At 46.4% G+C, this 15,794-nt stretch overlaps 1 protein-coding gene across 8 annotated transcripts in view; it reads right to left on the bottom strand.

The window, feature by feature from the left end:
- The window catches only part of Thrb (thyroid hormone receptor beta), a 326,862-nt gene that overhangs the window by 20,140 nt on the left and 290,928 nt on the right, over positions 1 to 15,794 (bottom strand). For all 8 annotated transcript variants that reach the window (XM_075988643.1, XM_075988637.1, XM_075988642.1 and 5 more), the window contains 3 exons: positions 10,786 to 10,886; positions 5,346 to 5,493; positions 2,193 to 2,398 (listed from right to left, as the gene is read on the bottom strand). In XM_075988643.1, coding sequence (XP_075844758.1) covers positions 2,193 to 2,398; positions 5,346 to 5,493; positions 10,786 to 10,886 — 455 coding nt within the window. The remainder of the gene's footprint in view (positions 1 to 2,192; positions 2,399 to 5,345; positions 5,494 to 10,785; positions 10,887 to 15,794) is intronic.

Genomic DNA, 15,794 nt, shown 5'->3' with positions numbered 1-15,794 from the left:
CACACAGACACACATGCACACACACATATCCCCACACAGACACACATGCACACACACACATATTCCCACACAGACACACATGCACACACACATAACCCCACACAGACACACATGCACACACACACATATTTCCACACAGACACACATGCACACACACATATCTCCACACAGACACACATGCATACACCACATATCCCTACAGAGATACACAAGCACCTATAAACACACATACATATGCACAACTTAAAAGGATAAATCTTTAGACTCTGAAAAGAAACTTCAGTGATGACAGAAACAGGCTTAGTTGGATTCACCCCCACCTAGGGGTGAAAAAGTAAAAGCATAAAACACTCCAGAAGTGCAGCATGGGCCCTGACTTCTCTACCTGACTCAGCATTCAGCTCAAATTCTACTTCATGGGGACTACTTGAAATCAGAAGCAGCACCAGGCCCAGCAGGGGCCCGCATGTCTGAGAAAAGGGTAGACTTAGGCCTGGGGGCATGCTAGAACTGATATGTTCTAGATACATGGGTTTAGATTGGTCTGTGGATCCAGAATTAGTGCAACTTAATTTCCGGACAGGCAAGCCAGGGTGGGCCCGAAGGTGAGGCAGCAGGACGCTGCCCTCCCAAGACCTCTTGTAAGGCAATGCAGGTGGTAGGCAGGAAATCGGACAGCCCTGACTGCATGTTCTGTCCATGCTCTAGCTGTGGGAGGCCCCATAAGTCTCCCACACATCTCTCTCCTGTAAATAGAGCTGTTCTCTGTCTCTGCCTATAGGGTTGGTATAGGGAGGGACGGGGAGGACTCGGAGAGCTTAGGCTGGAATCTGGAATAGCATAAGCATCCCTTGAGTGTTTGGTTACTGTTATAGAGACCATCAACAAAGCACACTGATGTGTGCCAGTATCTGCTCACGGTGACAGTGAGAGGATTTGTTTTTAGGATAGGTGGATTACACGTAGCCTTCCCCCTCCGAAATTCCCTTTACGACTGTTATTTGTGGTTCGCTCTTTGATTTTACTTTTGAGATAGGGTCTTATTAAGTTGCCTAGGCTGGACTGGTATAGCTCAAGCAGGCCTTCAACTCGCCGTCTTCCTGCCTTGGCATTCTACGTAGTTATGACCGAAGCCTCAGACCACTGCATTGTAATGCTGTGGTTGCAGCACACAGGTAATTCCGCCGTGAAATCTTCATGTGCAGAGAGAGAAACTCTGATGTGCAGTCAGACCCACAGGCTCTGCTGCCTGCAAGGCGCTCACAGGAGCCTTTATATCAAACACTGAGAGCAGAGCCCGTCTCTGAGGTGGCCAGATACTGGCTACAGCAGGTTGTTTGATGAGGTAGGTGGGGTGACTTGGACCAGACGACTTGGGGCCTGGCTTAGCATCCGTAGATGACCTTGGGTTTAGTTTTTGTATCTGCCAAATGGGGATAGCAGCTCCCTCCAGCAACCTCGGAGTACTAGGAAGTCTAGTTGAGAAATGGATGGTGAGGGCTTTCACTGAAAACCCAATAAGCATCCATAGATCTGAAAAGCTCTGCCTTGTCTCTCTGTACCTTCCCCATTGCTATACTCTTATTCCCTGGCTCCTAGACCCAAGCTTTATTCCCAGATAAGCATTTCTACTTTGACAGGAAAAAAAAATTAGATCCACGGGGAGGGACGGGAAACTGTGGTCTGGTTGTAAAACAATAATAATAAAATCATGAAAAAATATATCAAAAATAAAAATAAACAAACAACAACAACAACAACTTAGATCTGTAGTCTGAGCCCCTTCCTCCTCGAGATTCTGCTGAAGGGGGTATGTGTGTGGATTAGCCTCGGTGGTTGAGTATGTGCTCTGGGAATCTGGCAGAGGTGGGCAGGAGAAGAGTAAGCCAGCAGGTACCAGAATTGCCTGAGGAGTCGTTCCAGCCCTGGCCTCGTTAACAGGAAAAGCACCCCGAGGTCGGAAGCCTGGGAAGCTGCTCCGGGCTCCAGAGAATGCTCATCTGTACCATTGCCTCTGCAGCCCCATCCCTGCCCCTTCTGGCCAGCACGACCCTGGCTCCGGCTCCTGGCCTCTCTAAGTTGCACTTGCCCAAAGGGAAATGGGGCCACTAATGGCAGCAGGGTGCAGAGGACCCTTAAACCAAGGCAAAATGGAAGCATACAGGGATAGTGAGCCTGGCAAGGAAGCTTACCAGAAATTTCCGCTTCTGCTTCCAGTGGCTGCCCTGGGCATTGGTGGCCACGTGGGCCTCGGTGACTGTCTTGATGAGCTCCCACTCCTCATCGGTGGGCTCGGGTTTGTGCCCAATGGATTTCTGCAGCTCTTCCCGCCGTCTCTTCTCACGGTTCTCCTCTATCAGCTTCCGCTTGGCTAGTCTCTTGCTGTCATCCAGCACCACTATGGGGGGACAGGGGAGAGGGACCCTATGATAATACAGAACGTGGAGCAGACTGTAGGTTCTGAGCCTGGGGGCCATGGGCTTAATGGCTTAGAGCAGTGGTTCTCAACCTCCCTAAAGCGGCAAACCTTTAATACAAAACCTCATGCTGACCCCCAACCATAAACTTATTTTGTTGTACTTCATAACAGTAATTTTGTTACTGTTATTAGTCATAATGTGATTATCTGTGTTTTCCGATGGTCTTAGGTGACCCCTGTGAAAAGGTCATTTGGTCCCAAAGGGGTTGTGACCCTCGGGTTGAGAACCATTGCCTTAGAGGTCCACACTAGACAAACTGCCTCTGATTAACCACTGCCTGATATGGGTCCAGTGTCAAGCTCTCAGTGCCCAGACCAACTTTCCAAAATAGAGCTAGAAGGAACCTGGGCACCAGGAACTCAGCTCTACAGAGTGCAGTGCCCCTAAAATCAGCTCTACAGAATGCAGTGCCCCTAAAATCAGCTCTACAGAGTGCTGTGCCCCTAAAATCAGCAGCAGCGAGATTTAAACTTGAGAAATCTTTTGGGCTTTCTTGAGAAATCAACCCGGCTGCCATCTGCATTCATCCCGGGGGCTTCTGCACTTCCAGTTAAGGAAGCCTTCTGGAGTAGTGATGGGAGGGAGGAGGAGGGAGGGACCAGGGAGAAGTACGCCAGGTGTTCCCCCTATTCCCCTTCACATGTTTTGAGGCAGGGCCTCTCAATGAACCTGAAGTGTGCACGTAGGCTAGGCTCCTGGCCAGTGAGTCCCCCAAATCTACCTGCACGTGTGGCCATGGCCGGATCTTATGTGCTGGAGGTTAGAACTCAGGGCCTTTTGCTTTCATGGCAGCGCTCTCACCCCAGCATCTGCCCGTCTCCAAGACTCAGGTTCTAGATGACCTCAGACAGAAGAATCTAGTCCATCTTCCCCTTTTCGTAGAGAGGGGAACGGATCCCAAGGCTGTGACTCGCCTGAAGTCACACATCAAGTTCATCGTAGGGACGACCCAGGACGCTTGCCTTCAGTTCCTACAACTGGTTTTCCTTGGGCCATTCAAGGGCAGAGGTAGCAAGAAGAAGAGAAGCAAGGCGCCCAGCTAATTCACAAGCAAACCCAGATGATCTCACTAGGATTGAATCTTAGTCACACGAGTGTCTGCTAACATGGGAACTATGAAGTGGTCCTGTGAGGGTCACATCCTAAAGGCTCACAAGGCTCCAAGCTTTATTGCCCAAAGGCTTCCAACAGATCACACTGTTGCATTTGACACCTGTTACAGACTGGACCTGGTTCTGTGCGGTAGGTGGTGATTTCTCCAGCAAGAAACATGAAGCTTAACTCTGGAGTCACATCCCTGGTTGGTGGTAGTTCTGGGACTTGGGCAGAAGTTTCCCTCCCTCCCTCCCTCCCTCCCTCCCTCCTTCCCTCCCTCCTTTTATCATATAGGTCACAGGGATTGAGTTTAGGGTGTCTGGCTTGGTGGCAGGTGCCTCTTCCTGATGAAACATCTGGCTGTCCCTGAGCAGAGGTTTTATACGTAGAAACTTGAACCTTTTTTTTTTTTTTTGGTTTTTCGAGACAGGGTTTCTCTGTGGCTTTGGAGCATGTCCTGGAACTAGCTCTGTAGACCAGGCTGGTCTCAAACTCACAGAGATCCCCCTACCTCTGCCTCCCGAGTGCTGGGATTAAAGGCGTGCGCCACCATCGCCCGGCAAACTTGAACCTTTTAAAACACCTCAGACGCAAGAAAAAGACCTCAAAGCTTATATCCACCCTGTTTAGAGGGGCCTTGAGCATCTTCAACCCCACAATTACTCACACCTTACACTTAATAAAATAATGAAATGGCTACTTAAATAACAGTGGTTTGGAACAGTGACATACATTTTTGGGTTCAAGCTATGGCCCAAACCCTTTAGAGGTAGGGATGCCCTGGACCTAAAGGGCAGACAGGCAGAACTTCCAGCCTGACATACTAATAGATCTCTTAACATTCTCCGTAGAGTTCTCCTCTATGAGGAAATCATAGATTTTTTTTTCACTCTCTCAGGGAGCACACTCTGGCACCAATATAAACTGGGATTGCTTTTTCTTATGTCAGGAAAGCTCTCATTGCCTTTTCTTTGTTTCCCGTGTTTGGTTTTTTCTTTGTAACTCATGTTTAAAACCTCTGATGTATAAACAGGATGGCTGTGGAAATCATTCTGACTGATTCCCGGTAGAGGGGAGGCTGCCTCTTCTGAAAGGCACAGTTCTTTGTTTTATGGTAATTAAGGTGACTTCGGCAGATCCCTGGGTTGGGAGGAGAGGCCCCAGGGCTATGGTATTTAGAAAAGTGGGAAGCAGAGCTTTACCTATTTTTTTTCCCCTTTGGCTAAAAATACAATAAGCAATCCACCGTGAGATGATTCATGTGAGAACATTCAACTTTGAAGTTTTTAAAAAAATTCTTGTATGTGATGTTTTCTGCCAGTACCACATCTCTAAAGTATGTCAACCAGATTAGTTCATTTGTTTTTGAAGACCCAAGGACTGGCCTATAAACCTCTCTGCACATGAAGCCTGTGTGTGAGAGGTGACCATGCTACATGGACAAGTCTATAACAAGATGTTCATACTACATGGACATCTGTAGCATGAAACAGGCTTGGTAATAGGGCTACCCTTCACACACACACGGAGATGACCTAACCACCCTCCCCACACCATCGGGTTGCTTTGCAAGTTGGGAATTGATAAGTTAGGGAGAAGGAAACCAATGTTCCCCCCACTTCAGCAAGGCAGGTTGGGAGGGGTGCGTATGAGAGCCAGACTCTGTCCACAAAGGTTCTCTCTTTCTTTGTGGATCTTGAACCAAGCCTTCCCCCTGCCCCCTCCCGTCAACACTCCTCAATATCAAGCAAACGAAGAGCATCTACTCACAGTCTGTTGCCATGCCAACATAGATGCATTTCTTAAAGCGACATTCCTGGCACTGGTTGCGAGTGACTTTGTCTATGACGCATTTTCCTTCATATTTGCAGGAATAAGATGGATGAAGACTTTTCTGAATGGTTCTTCTAAAGAAACCCTAAATAAGAAAGATCCCCCCCCCAAAAAAAACCAGATTCATATTTTTTTGAAACGAGACAACTCTGGAGTTTTATGTCTACCTAAAATGAGATCAACTGTTCTGGCCCTTGGCCTGGCCTGGGGCCTCCAACTTTATCTGTACCCTCAAACAGAGGAAAGTGGATGCAAGTGAATCCAATGTGCTGAGGGAGATTTTTCAGGTCTGCAGTGTCTACACTGTTGTGGCTTTTACTCAAGGAGACGAAGCTGATGGGTGTTTGCTTTTAAGTTTCTATACACTAAAAGTGGTATAACATTTATTTCATGGAGTATCATAATTATGTAGCTAAGATAAGTGAATGAAAATCTTTATTACTTTATCCTGAGATAAAACAGCAGGATACTTGATTGACAGTTATTTAACGACACTTGCAAGAATATTTCCTTAAGAGACCTACTACCACATACAGTGAAATTTACACTGAGAACATTTAAAATTATTTGGCGACTAAATATTTATCTTTATTCCAGTTAGAGATTTCATTTAACTCTTGTTTGACTCTTAAAATGACCATGACCTATACCCAAAGGATACTTCATCTTACCACAAGGACACGTGCTCAACCATGTTCATTGTGGCTTTATTCATAATAACCAGAGACTGGAAACAACCTAGATGACCCTCAACCGGGGAATGAATAAAAAAATGTGGTACATTTGCACAATAGAGTATTACCCAGTGGTTAAAAAATGGCATCATGAAATTTGCAGGCAAATGGATGGAACTTGAAAAAAAATCATCCTGAGTGAGGTAACCCAGACCCAGAAAGACAAACCTGGTATGCACTCACTCATAAGAGGGCATTAGCTGTTAAGTAAATGATAACCAAGCTACAACCTACAGATCCAGAGAGGATGGGTAAAGAGAAGATTCTAGGGGGATGCATGGATCTCTCTGGGAAGGAAAAATAGAATAAATTTTGTGGGTGGACTGAGGGCTGATGGGAAAAGGAGCATAAGGGATCGGGTTGGGGGATGGAGAGGATGAGAGTTCAGGGAGAGACAGCTGGAATTGGGGAGCACTGGGGGGAGTGGTAGTGTGGAAACTCAAATGTGGTGGAAGCTTCCCAGAATCTATGAGGGTGACCCTAGTGAGGACTCCTAATAACAGACGATACAGAGTCTGAACTGGCTATATTTTGTAGCCAGGCAAGGCTCCCAGCGGTGGGACTGGGTTACATTTGGTTGAGCTGTTGGCCAAGGGGATCCTGTGGAGATCCCTAAGCAGCCCAGGCTGATGCTAGGACAGAGGGTCACTCTCTGAAAACTGACAGCAGGGGCCCATTACCAAGGACAACATCCACAGGGCTCATTGAACAGAGAGGCCCACCTGGTGCTTGCATGGAGCCTTCCTCCCTAGTTCTAGTCTCTGTGGGACGGTACTCTGAAGACTACACGAAGAGAGACCTGGACACCAACCCAGTCACAAACCTTCCATCTATAATCTGTCCTGCCTGCAAGACGTGCTGGGGCTCCTAATGACTCTTAATGATATTCTGCTATCCTCATGGATCGGCGCCTTGTCCAGTCATCAACATAGAAGCTTCCTCCAACAGCAGATGGGGAGGGAGCAGGCACAGAGACCACAGCTGGACATAATGAAGAGAGAGAGAGTCTAAATCATAGGTCTTCATCAGGTCCCTCCCCTACAAAATCAGGGAACCAATGGAAGAGGAGGAGCAAAGACAGCAGGAGTCAGAGGGGAAGGACACCAAGAGAACATGGCTCACCAAAGCAACTAAGCAGGGCTCACATGGGTCCGCAGACTGAAGCAGACACAGCCTGCATGGGTAAACACTTGTCCTCTGTGTATACGTTAAAGCTGTTAGCTTGGTGTTTTTGTGGGACTCCTAACCGTGGAGTGGGGTTGCCTCTGACTCTTTGCCCTGGTCTTGGGACTCTTTAATTCCTATTGGGCTGCCATGCCCAGCCTTGATATGAACTCTTTCGACTTGTCTTATTGTATCTTGTTTTTGTCCTGTTTGACTGTCATCTTTTCAAGGTCTGCTCTTATTTTTAAGAGGAAATAGAGTGGAGCTAGGCATGATGGGAGGTGGGGGTAGCTGGGAGGAGGGGAGGGAGAGGAAACTATCCAGGACATAGTCTATGACAGAATAATCTATTTTCAAAAATAGTTGAAAAGAAGGGGGAAGAAAAGAAAAAAGAAACTAACAAGCAGTACATGACCGACTCCCTCAATTTTTCAAACAACAGGACTTTAAGAACAGAAGATTTGAGCTTGGAGTTTTTATTTCTAAAACCTCCTTTCCCTCCAGTGTCTGCAGGCACATGAGTCAAAATGCTTCCTCTTTTCTGAAGAACACTGTTAGATTCTAGTTTTGGCTGACTTACATAACTTTCAAGACTGTTACTTATTTTGGTATAGGGTCTTGCTATGTAGCCAAGGCTGGCTTGTAAGGAAACTTTCTGTGTATTGTAGACTGGGTTTGAACTCATGACTCTCTTCTCTCAGTCTCTCTGGTGTTAGTTTACCACTGTCCTGGGCCTTTAAGGCATGATCCTAGGACCTCTACAGACTTAAGTCCTAGGTCCTGGCCACTGTACTCTTAATGTCGAGGAACTCATAATGGCTGTAAGCTCTGACAGTGAGGGTCACAGACAGTGTGCAGATAATCCCTTTACCCCACAACCTCACTAGGGAGGTGCTATTAAGAATACCATTGTGGAGACTACAAAACTATGCCTTAGATGGGCTCAATCACTTGCCGCAGATCACGTGGTCACTTAGCTTACAACACAGGAGCTGTGTTCCATATTATTGTTTTTTGAATCAGGCCTTGCTTGGAACGTTCTAGATAGCCCTGGAAGCCCTTGAACTTGCAGTCTTTCTTGCTTAGTCCCCCAAATGCTAGGATTCCAGATTCCAAATGTGTACCACGATCCACACAGGCACGCTAAGTCTCATGTCCTTAACAGATCACCTGGTATAAAAGGAAATAGTTTTGCTGTGTTATTTAAATGAGCAGATATTATAAAAAGTGTCTCCTTGCTCATTCATAAAACTTTAATCTAACAAACACATTTTTGAAAGAGTTCTCGACTAAATCTCCAAGGGGATCTCCCACTTCTTTAGGGAAATACCACGCACGCACGCACTCATGGACCTTTATGTTATTATCCATTTTTAACTGTCATTTCGACATGACTTAGAGTCAACCAAGGGAGTCTCAATTGTGGGGCTGCGCTGACAATTCTGCCATGCTATCATGTCTCGATTGTTAATTGATGTAGGAGGGCTTAGCTTACTGTAGGTGGCACCACTCTCTGGGTAGGTGGTCCTGGGCTGTATAAGAAAGCCAGCTTCTTAGAACAAGCCAGCAAGGGGTCTTCCTCCCTGTTTCTGCTTCAAGTTCCCGCTCTGACTCCTCCAATAACGGTTTGTGACCTGCAAGTGTAAGCTAAATAAATCCTTTCCTCCCATACGTTGCTTTTTTGCTAGTCTTATCACAGCGACAGCATGAAAGGAGAGTACCACCTCAGTTCCGTGTTCAGAGGGAACTGTTGTGTTTGGAGTTGTCTTTACGAACAGTCTGCACTGGGGCAACACCAACCTTCTTTCTACAAAATGCCGAGTGGGTAACGAGTTACACAGCACAGCAGGTAACAGCTTCAAAATCTCTGTCGCTAGGACAATACAGATTCTGTCTGTATATAATGTAGGTTTGACTGAACTGTGAGGTGAGACCTTTTCATCTCTCGAGACTCTTGAAGATGGTGTTACATTTGAAAAACTCTTTCTACCTTTCCCAAGTTGCTTCTTCATCATATGAAGAAATCTTGAGAACCTCTGGTCCCTTCCAGGTTCCTTTGTGGGTCTGTGATGGGGTCAACCTACAAACAGGATCTGACTTGAGACACAGGCTGTGAAGTCTAGGTCATGCTGGAATTCCAGGCCCCAGGCACCAGACTAAGCTAGCCTTATTCCTTTCAAACAAAGCAATGGAACCACACTTTTAAGAGCAGGCCTGCCTGCAACTGCAAACCTCCTAATTAATAAACAACAACCAGGACTTGTGATTAGCTTTTTAAACTCCATAAAATCTTATTTCCATAGAAACAACACGACCTTTAGCCCAGTCTTGCCACCTGCAAATCCTGCATCAGAAGGATCCTGGAGAAGGAGAGTGCCTAGCGTCACACACATTCCAACTGATTGTGTGGCAGGTGAGGCCCCAGGACCCCAGAAAGGACCACGCTTGCTGCCCTTGCAGAGATGCCCCAGCATCACTGAGGTGCTTAATAATGTTAGGTGTGAAAAATAGGGGACCGGCATAGACAATCTCCCAGGAGGGAAGTGGAGCCCCCCGTGGAGTGAATGGAAGGAACCCATTAATTATGGGGTTTAAAGGGAAGAGCAGGAAGGAAGCCAAGGAGGGTGTGGAAGAAAGATGGAAAAGGTCGGGAAGGGAAGAGGAAGAGGATGAGGAAGAGGAAGTTCTGGGTTTATTTTTCTTTAACTTCAATACAAGTTTTACCATAAACTTTAAAGGAGATACAAAGTCCTTCCCTGGGTTTTTCAATACATCCCATTTACACAGCACCAGCTGCGTGGGCACCACACTGGGTTAAGCCTCATGTTTGTTTTCTAGCCTAGGTTGATGGGCCCAAAGATCTTTTCCATAGTGCTTAGTTTCATTCTGCTGACGAAGATTGTAAGTAGGCAGACGAAGCTCCTTTTGGAGAAGTGAACGCACTGGTATGTTTTTGTCAAGAATCTCCTGAAGAAAGGTTTGCAGAGCACAAAATTACCCAGTGGCAACCTGACTCCATTTATTACAGGCTCTGCGGAAAGCCACTTTGAATAAATGCCGGAACATAATTGAGTCTAAGTGGCTTCAAAGATTCTGCCTAATGGAACCCTTAGAAGTGGCATTCTCGTGCAGATCTGCAGCAGAAAAGGCTGTGGAGGAGCAAACCCAGGCTTCTCAGACGGGCGCATAAAATCGGAGGCGAGACAGTGGAGCATTGGGTTGATCGTACATTAAAAATATGCTTTAAAACTCAAGTAAATGTTATTAGTATCAATATGTCGTGTTTGTTTAAAAACACAACAAATGGAACACCACCCTACTGCAAAATTTCATCTAGTTATACATTAGGAAAAAGGAAAATTCAGATCTTGAGCTTATCAGAAATGAAGAGGACCAGTGGAGCCCTGGATGAGTTCAGTGGCTCTCTGGGAGAGGAACGGTGCTGCACCGTGGTCTGTGCTGGGGACCCTGGCGCTTACCTTACAGCCTTCACAGGTGATGCAGCGGTAGTGGTACCCCGTGGCTTTGTCCCCACACACGACACACAGCTCATCTTTGTCTAAATAGCTGGGGATGTACCCTGCAAAGGACAAAGCAGAAGGTGAGGAAACAGCATCCTGTCGAAGCAAAGACACCTCAAGGTTGCCCAACCAGAGACAAGATTGTGTGCTCAGAGGTGGTTAACTACAGACTCAGTGGAGCCAACTAGCATCCAGAGTTGTCTTGAACATGGAGCTTCTGTTTGCTGGAGGGGGCATCATCTAAGCAGCGTGTGGAAGTTATGGATGCTCCAGGCTCCTTCACAAAGCGTATCTCAGAACTTGCACTTAAGGCCCCATCCTTTTTCAAGATAAGAAACCAGGCTGTCTCCCAAGGAAATGCACTTGACGAGTGCCGAAAACTTCTCAAGTGGTTTAAATTTTGTTTTCATTGTTTGCAGCGGATTACTGGACATCAAAGATTCATTGCACAAGGAACATATGAACAAGGAACCTTATTTTCAATTTCTGTGTAATTTTGTAAGGCTGTACAATGTGCTGATGCAAGCCTTTTTCAATTCAAGAGAATAAATGTTTACAAATGTAAAAAACAAACAAACAAACAAAAAATCCCAGGCAACTAAGTAGTTAGTCTTATCTGATACAGCAGCCAAGTACTTTCCGGGCCGGGACATTGGCTTTAAGGGGTTGAGCCTCTCTTAGCGTCTCACTAGGAATTACAGAACAGAGAATGAAATCCAGCACTTCTAACATCTGGTGCCAGGAATGATTTGTGCTTTCCCTAAAAATAGAGAGCTCAAGTGGAGTGAACAAGGGTGTCTGAAACAGCCTGGGAAATGAATACACAGCCGAACCTTGCTGGTGGAAAGAAAGAGTAGACGTTCTGTTGATTCAGGAAAGAACACCAACTACGGTGACACCCTTCGGTACTGTGTTTAGTTGTTGGCTCGAACTCCCTGGGCTCAGAAAGCTCTGGTTAAAAATAACATCCGAAGCAGCCTTCTTCCCGCCAGTGCCCATCTTTTCCCTTTCCCCTGCATGGCCTCACACCGAAACACTTGACAAAGACACGTGTGCCTTTAGATAAGCTCAAGCCATTGTTCTAGAGAGAGCATGGGTTGCAGGTTTGTGAAAGTGGGAAGGTGCGAGAAACAGGGCCTTCCTGGTCTTGGTGCTTAGGAAGGAAGGTCGTGGGCTTGGGGAATCTTTCTCAGTTTAAACGTGATCGTGGGGGTTGACCAGACTGATAACTTACGGTATATTTTCCCATGACATTTTCATCGACATTTTTGTGACCACAGGTCACTGAAGGCTCATTTTTCAAAACAGAAAAGCCACGAAGACAACTATGCCTTTCCATCGTTTATTAGAAATAACTTTGCTTCGACTTCAATCTAGGAAAACGTTACTGCTTCAGATGCGGATGGAAGGCTTTGGAGGACGAGCTGCAGCTGAGCAGGATTGTGATGTTAATTACAACAGCTCCTCTTATTTTGTTTTATCAAGCAAACGGAGATTCAGTGGTTGGACTCAAGGTTTCCAGAACTTGTATCAAGCATTTTATTATTATTGTTATTTAAAGTTTTCACGTTTTTAAAAGATTAGAAAAATGTAGTTTTATGTGTATATATATATGTCTGGGGTTAGTATGTGCATATGTAGGTGCCTGTGGAGGCCAGAAGAGGACACTGGCTCCCCGGAACTGGTTACAAACAATTGTCCTGCCCAGAGTGGGTGCGGGGGACCCAACTCTGGTATTCTTAATGGTCAAACCATTTCTCTAGCATCTCATTGGCTGGTTTAAAAATAATTCTGGGCCAGTTGGTGGTGGCCCACACCTTTGATCCCAGCACTTGGGAGGCAGAGGCAGGCAGATCTCTGGGTTCAAGGGCAACCTGGTCTACAGATTGAATTTCAGGGGAGCCAGGGCTACAGAGAGAAACCCTGTCTCAAAACAACAACAACAACAACAACAACAACAACAACAACAACAACAACAACAACAACACTTAACCTGGGAGAGTTCTGGAGAAGGGACAAAAGGAAGGGAATGGTTTGTTTCCAGTCACTCATTTACTGATGACTCCAGCCAGAACACATTCAGCATATACTGTGTGCTAAGCACTATAGCAGATACACCGAATATAAAAACATATAAGACCGGTGGTATTGATTAAACCCTTCTTTTAATCAACCAGCTTTCAATAGAAGTAGCTACTTGATTCGGTAGCAGTTGCTTAGGTGGTCACCCTAGCGCACCCCAACCATCATTTTCTTCTCTTTGTGATATTAACTGAACAATCTTATTTATGGAAGGCAGTTGCCGCAAGTAATGGCATAGCAATCCTTCTGCCTGGGCCCACTGTTCAACAGAAAATAACGCCAGCAGGGATGGTGTCCTATACATAGCGAATAGGCAGGCAGGGAGTCCCCTCTGGTCAGTGGCTGTACCTGACGATACCGCAGCTCCCCAGCCCCCTAGAGAACTGAGCCACACTCCCACAATGAGTCACCAGCTGCCAGTGCGGCCCCAAAAGAAAAGCGCACAGACATTAGTTTTGTTGCCAAACATGGACGCTAAGGGTGACATAATGGCAGTGTCGGATGTCTAGATCAGATGCGAGATGTGTCACCTGAGGAACTGTGGATACAGTCATCCCAGGTCAACACCAGAAAGGTTATTGGAGGTTCCGGGCATGAAACGACGAAGGCCCATGACAATCCATGGGAGTTTAAGGTTGACATGTCTTTCCCAGTTTCTCTTTGCGTGCATAAATTATTTTTCAGACTAATAAACTATGCTGCCATGTTATCAAACACACACACATTTGTTTTTAGGCAAACATCTATATACATTTCTGTTTTAATAGGTGGTGCTGGGGGTTGCAAAACAGGCCCCCCACAACTGAGCTTCAGCCCCAGGCTCTTAAGCAATGCTTAAGAAAGCAAGTGTCATTTGATGGGTTAAAAAGGACCTGGAGACCTTTGTTTTTAGCTAATATTTGGCTTGTTTGACTAATTGCTAAGTATTACCTTGAACAAAAAAAAAAATGGGTTGATACGATAAAATACTACTTCTTAAGAATCTCCCCAGCCTACCCTGATACCTCTCTGTTTCTAAGGATTTTAGGTTAATCTCCATGACAGAACTGAAATTGAGAGTGCTGCCTGTGAAGAAGGGGACACCTACGTGTGGATACCTTTCAACTTTGGCTGACCACTTGACAACATGCCCAGTTGGATCGGTCCTGATGTCTAGAGGAATTATTAACTGTGGCAGGTCAGGGAATTCGTCTGAGCAGGTCAGAGGGAGATGTACCCAGAGGCTACCTTTGCGGATCAGGCTGGATTGGACTCTAAGTTACTCCACCGTGTGGGAAACAGTGGCTTGCTCTCAGGCTGTGTCCTGCCCGGGGAGACTCCATTTTAGGAGCCGCATTTGGCTGCACTCTGAGAGCAAGCACGGAGGGAGGGTGATCCTGCATTGCGTCTGTGTCTAGATGTCACCACTCGAGCCCCAGAACCCCGGGGGGGCATAAACTGATAGACGGCATATCCCTAAAAGTAAAAAGTTCCACCTCTAAACTCACTGAGGTCCACGGAAAACGTGTGGGCAGGTAGGTATATTAAAGACGTACAGAGAAACGTGGCCTAAGGGCTTGTCAATTGCACCAGACTGACGGGCATGCAGTGCCCTCACTTGGACCTCATCCATCTGACCTCTCATCTTCACATGAGCACAAAGCTTTGTGTAGACATCAAAGGACAGAGAGGCAGAGAACTCCCAACCGTCCCTGAGGCTTTGGCTCAGCGTGGTCCTCACTGCTCGATGTGATGTGGTCCCCTTGAACTGTAGTCTGTCTGTCTGGATCTGATCTTACGCTTTTCCTCTAAGTCTCTGCACCTTGTCTGAGCAGTCCTGCATCCCTGCAGCTGGAATCACAGCTCCCCAAACAGGTTCTTTAATAGCACCTGTAACTATTTGCAGGGACTCTATTGACAAGTGTCTGCCTCTGCCTCCGGGAAGGCCTCCAGGAACTCTGGGGCCCCTTTAATTCCGTGTAGCCGCTGTACAAACGACTACAGTCTCTGTGTGATGTAATGTGTGATCTGAGAATCCATTGTTAGCACTTAAGGCCAGAGCAAAAGAACTTGGGCTTGCCTCCACCCATTCGGACACGGTGGCAAGACACAGGTGGTTTGCAGCATAGGGGCTCACAACACTGCACTGCTGATCTGAAGAGCCACGTCTTCAAGTTTCCCAGGCAACCGCTAAAGAGGACTAGCTACCAACTCCAGAAAGCAATTTGGGTGGTTTCTGCTTCATAGGATAGAACTGTCAGCTCAGAGCGGCAAGAGCTCTGGGGGGCTGAGACGCGGGGTGACTCTGCACTTGAACACTCCCAGAGAAGCTAAAAGATTGTTGTGCTTAGTCATTCTTCCAATTTAATGCTGAACTTGCGCAGTGCATCCCACGGCTTAGACTCTTAATTTAAGCCCATTTCCTGTGCAACACTCAGCCGTATGCTATTTCTTTATATACTCAAAAGCCCTGCCTGAATGGCTTTGCCGTTTCCTAACAGGCTAATCCTGACTCCTTTTATATTTAATTCTTGGTATTAGGACCCAAGCTTTGTGTAGTGTTAATCTTTAAACCTCGGATAAATACCACATCAATTAATTAAACCACCCATCTATCCATCTGTTCATTTGCTCAACAAATGGTGGAGCTACTACATGGAAAGCACGGAGCAAAACCTTGAGCCAGCGTTCACTTTAGAGGCCTTCTAGGTTGCTGTCTGCGAAACTCCTCAATTCCCTGCCCCCCGAAACTGCCCTAGAGGCTCCCACTTCAAAGACTCTTTTCTCAGGGTGGTCCCTATTGACCCCATGCCACTCTCCAGGGTCACTGAGTATCCTGCCATTTTACCTTCTGGCTGGCTGAGTCTGAGGTGATGGGAACCATGGGCATTCAAATCTAAGGCTCA

The sequence above is a fragment of the Microtus pennsylvanicus genome, chromosome 10 (assembly GCF_037038515.1).
Source record: "Microtus pennsylvanicus isolate mMicPen1 chromosome 10, mMicPen1.hap1, whole genome shotgun sequence".
In the NCBI taxonomy this organism is placed as follows: Eukaryota; Metazoa; Chordata; class Mammalia; order Rodentia; family Cricetidae; genus Microtus; species Microtus pennsylvanicus.
This window is presented reverse-complemented; position numbering and strand designations above follow the sequence as displayed.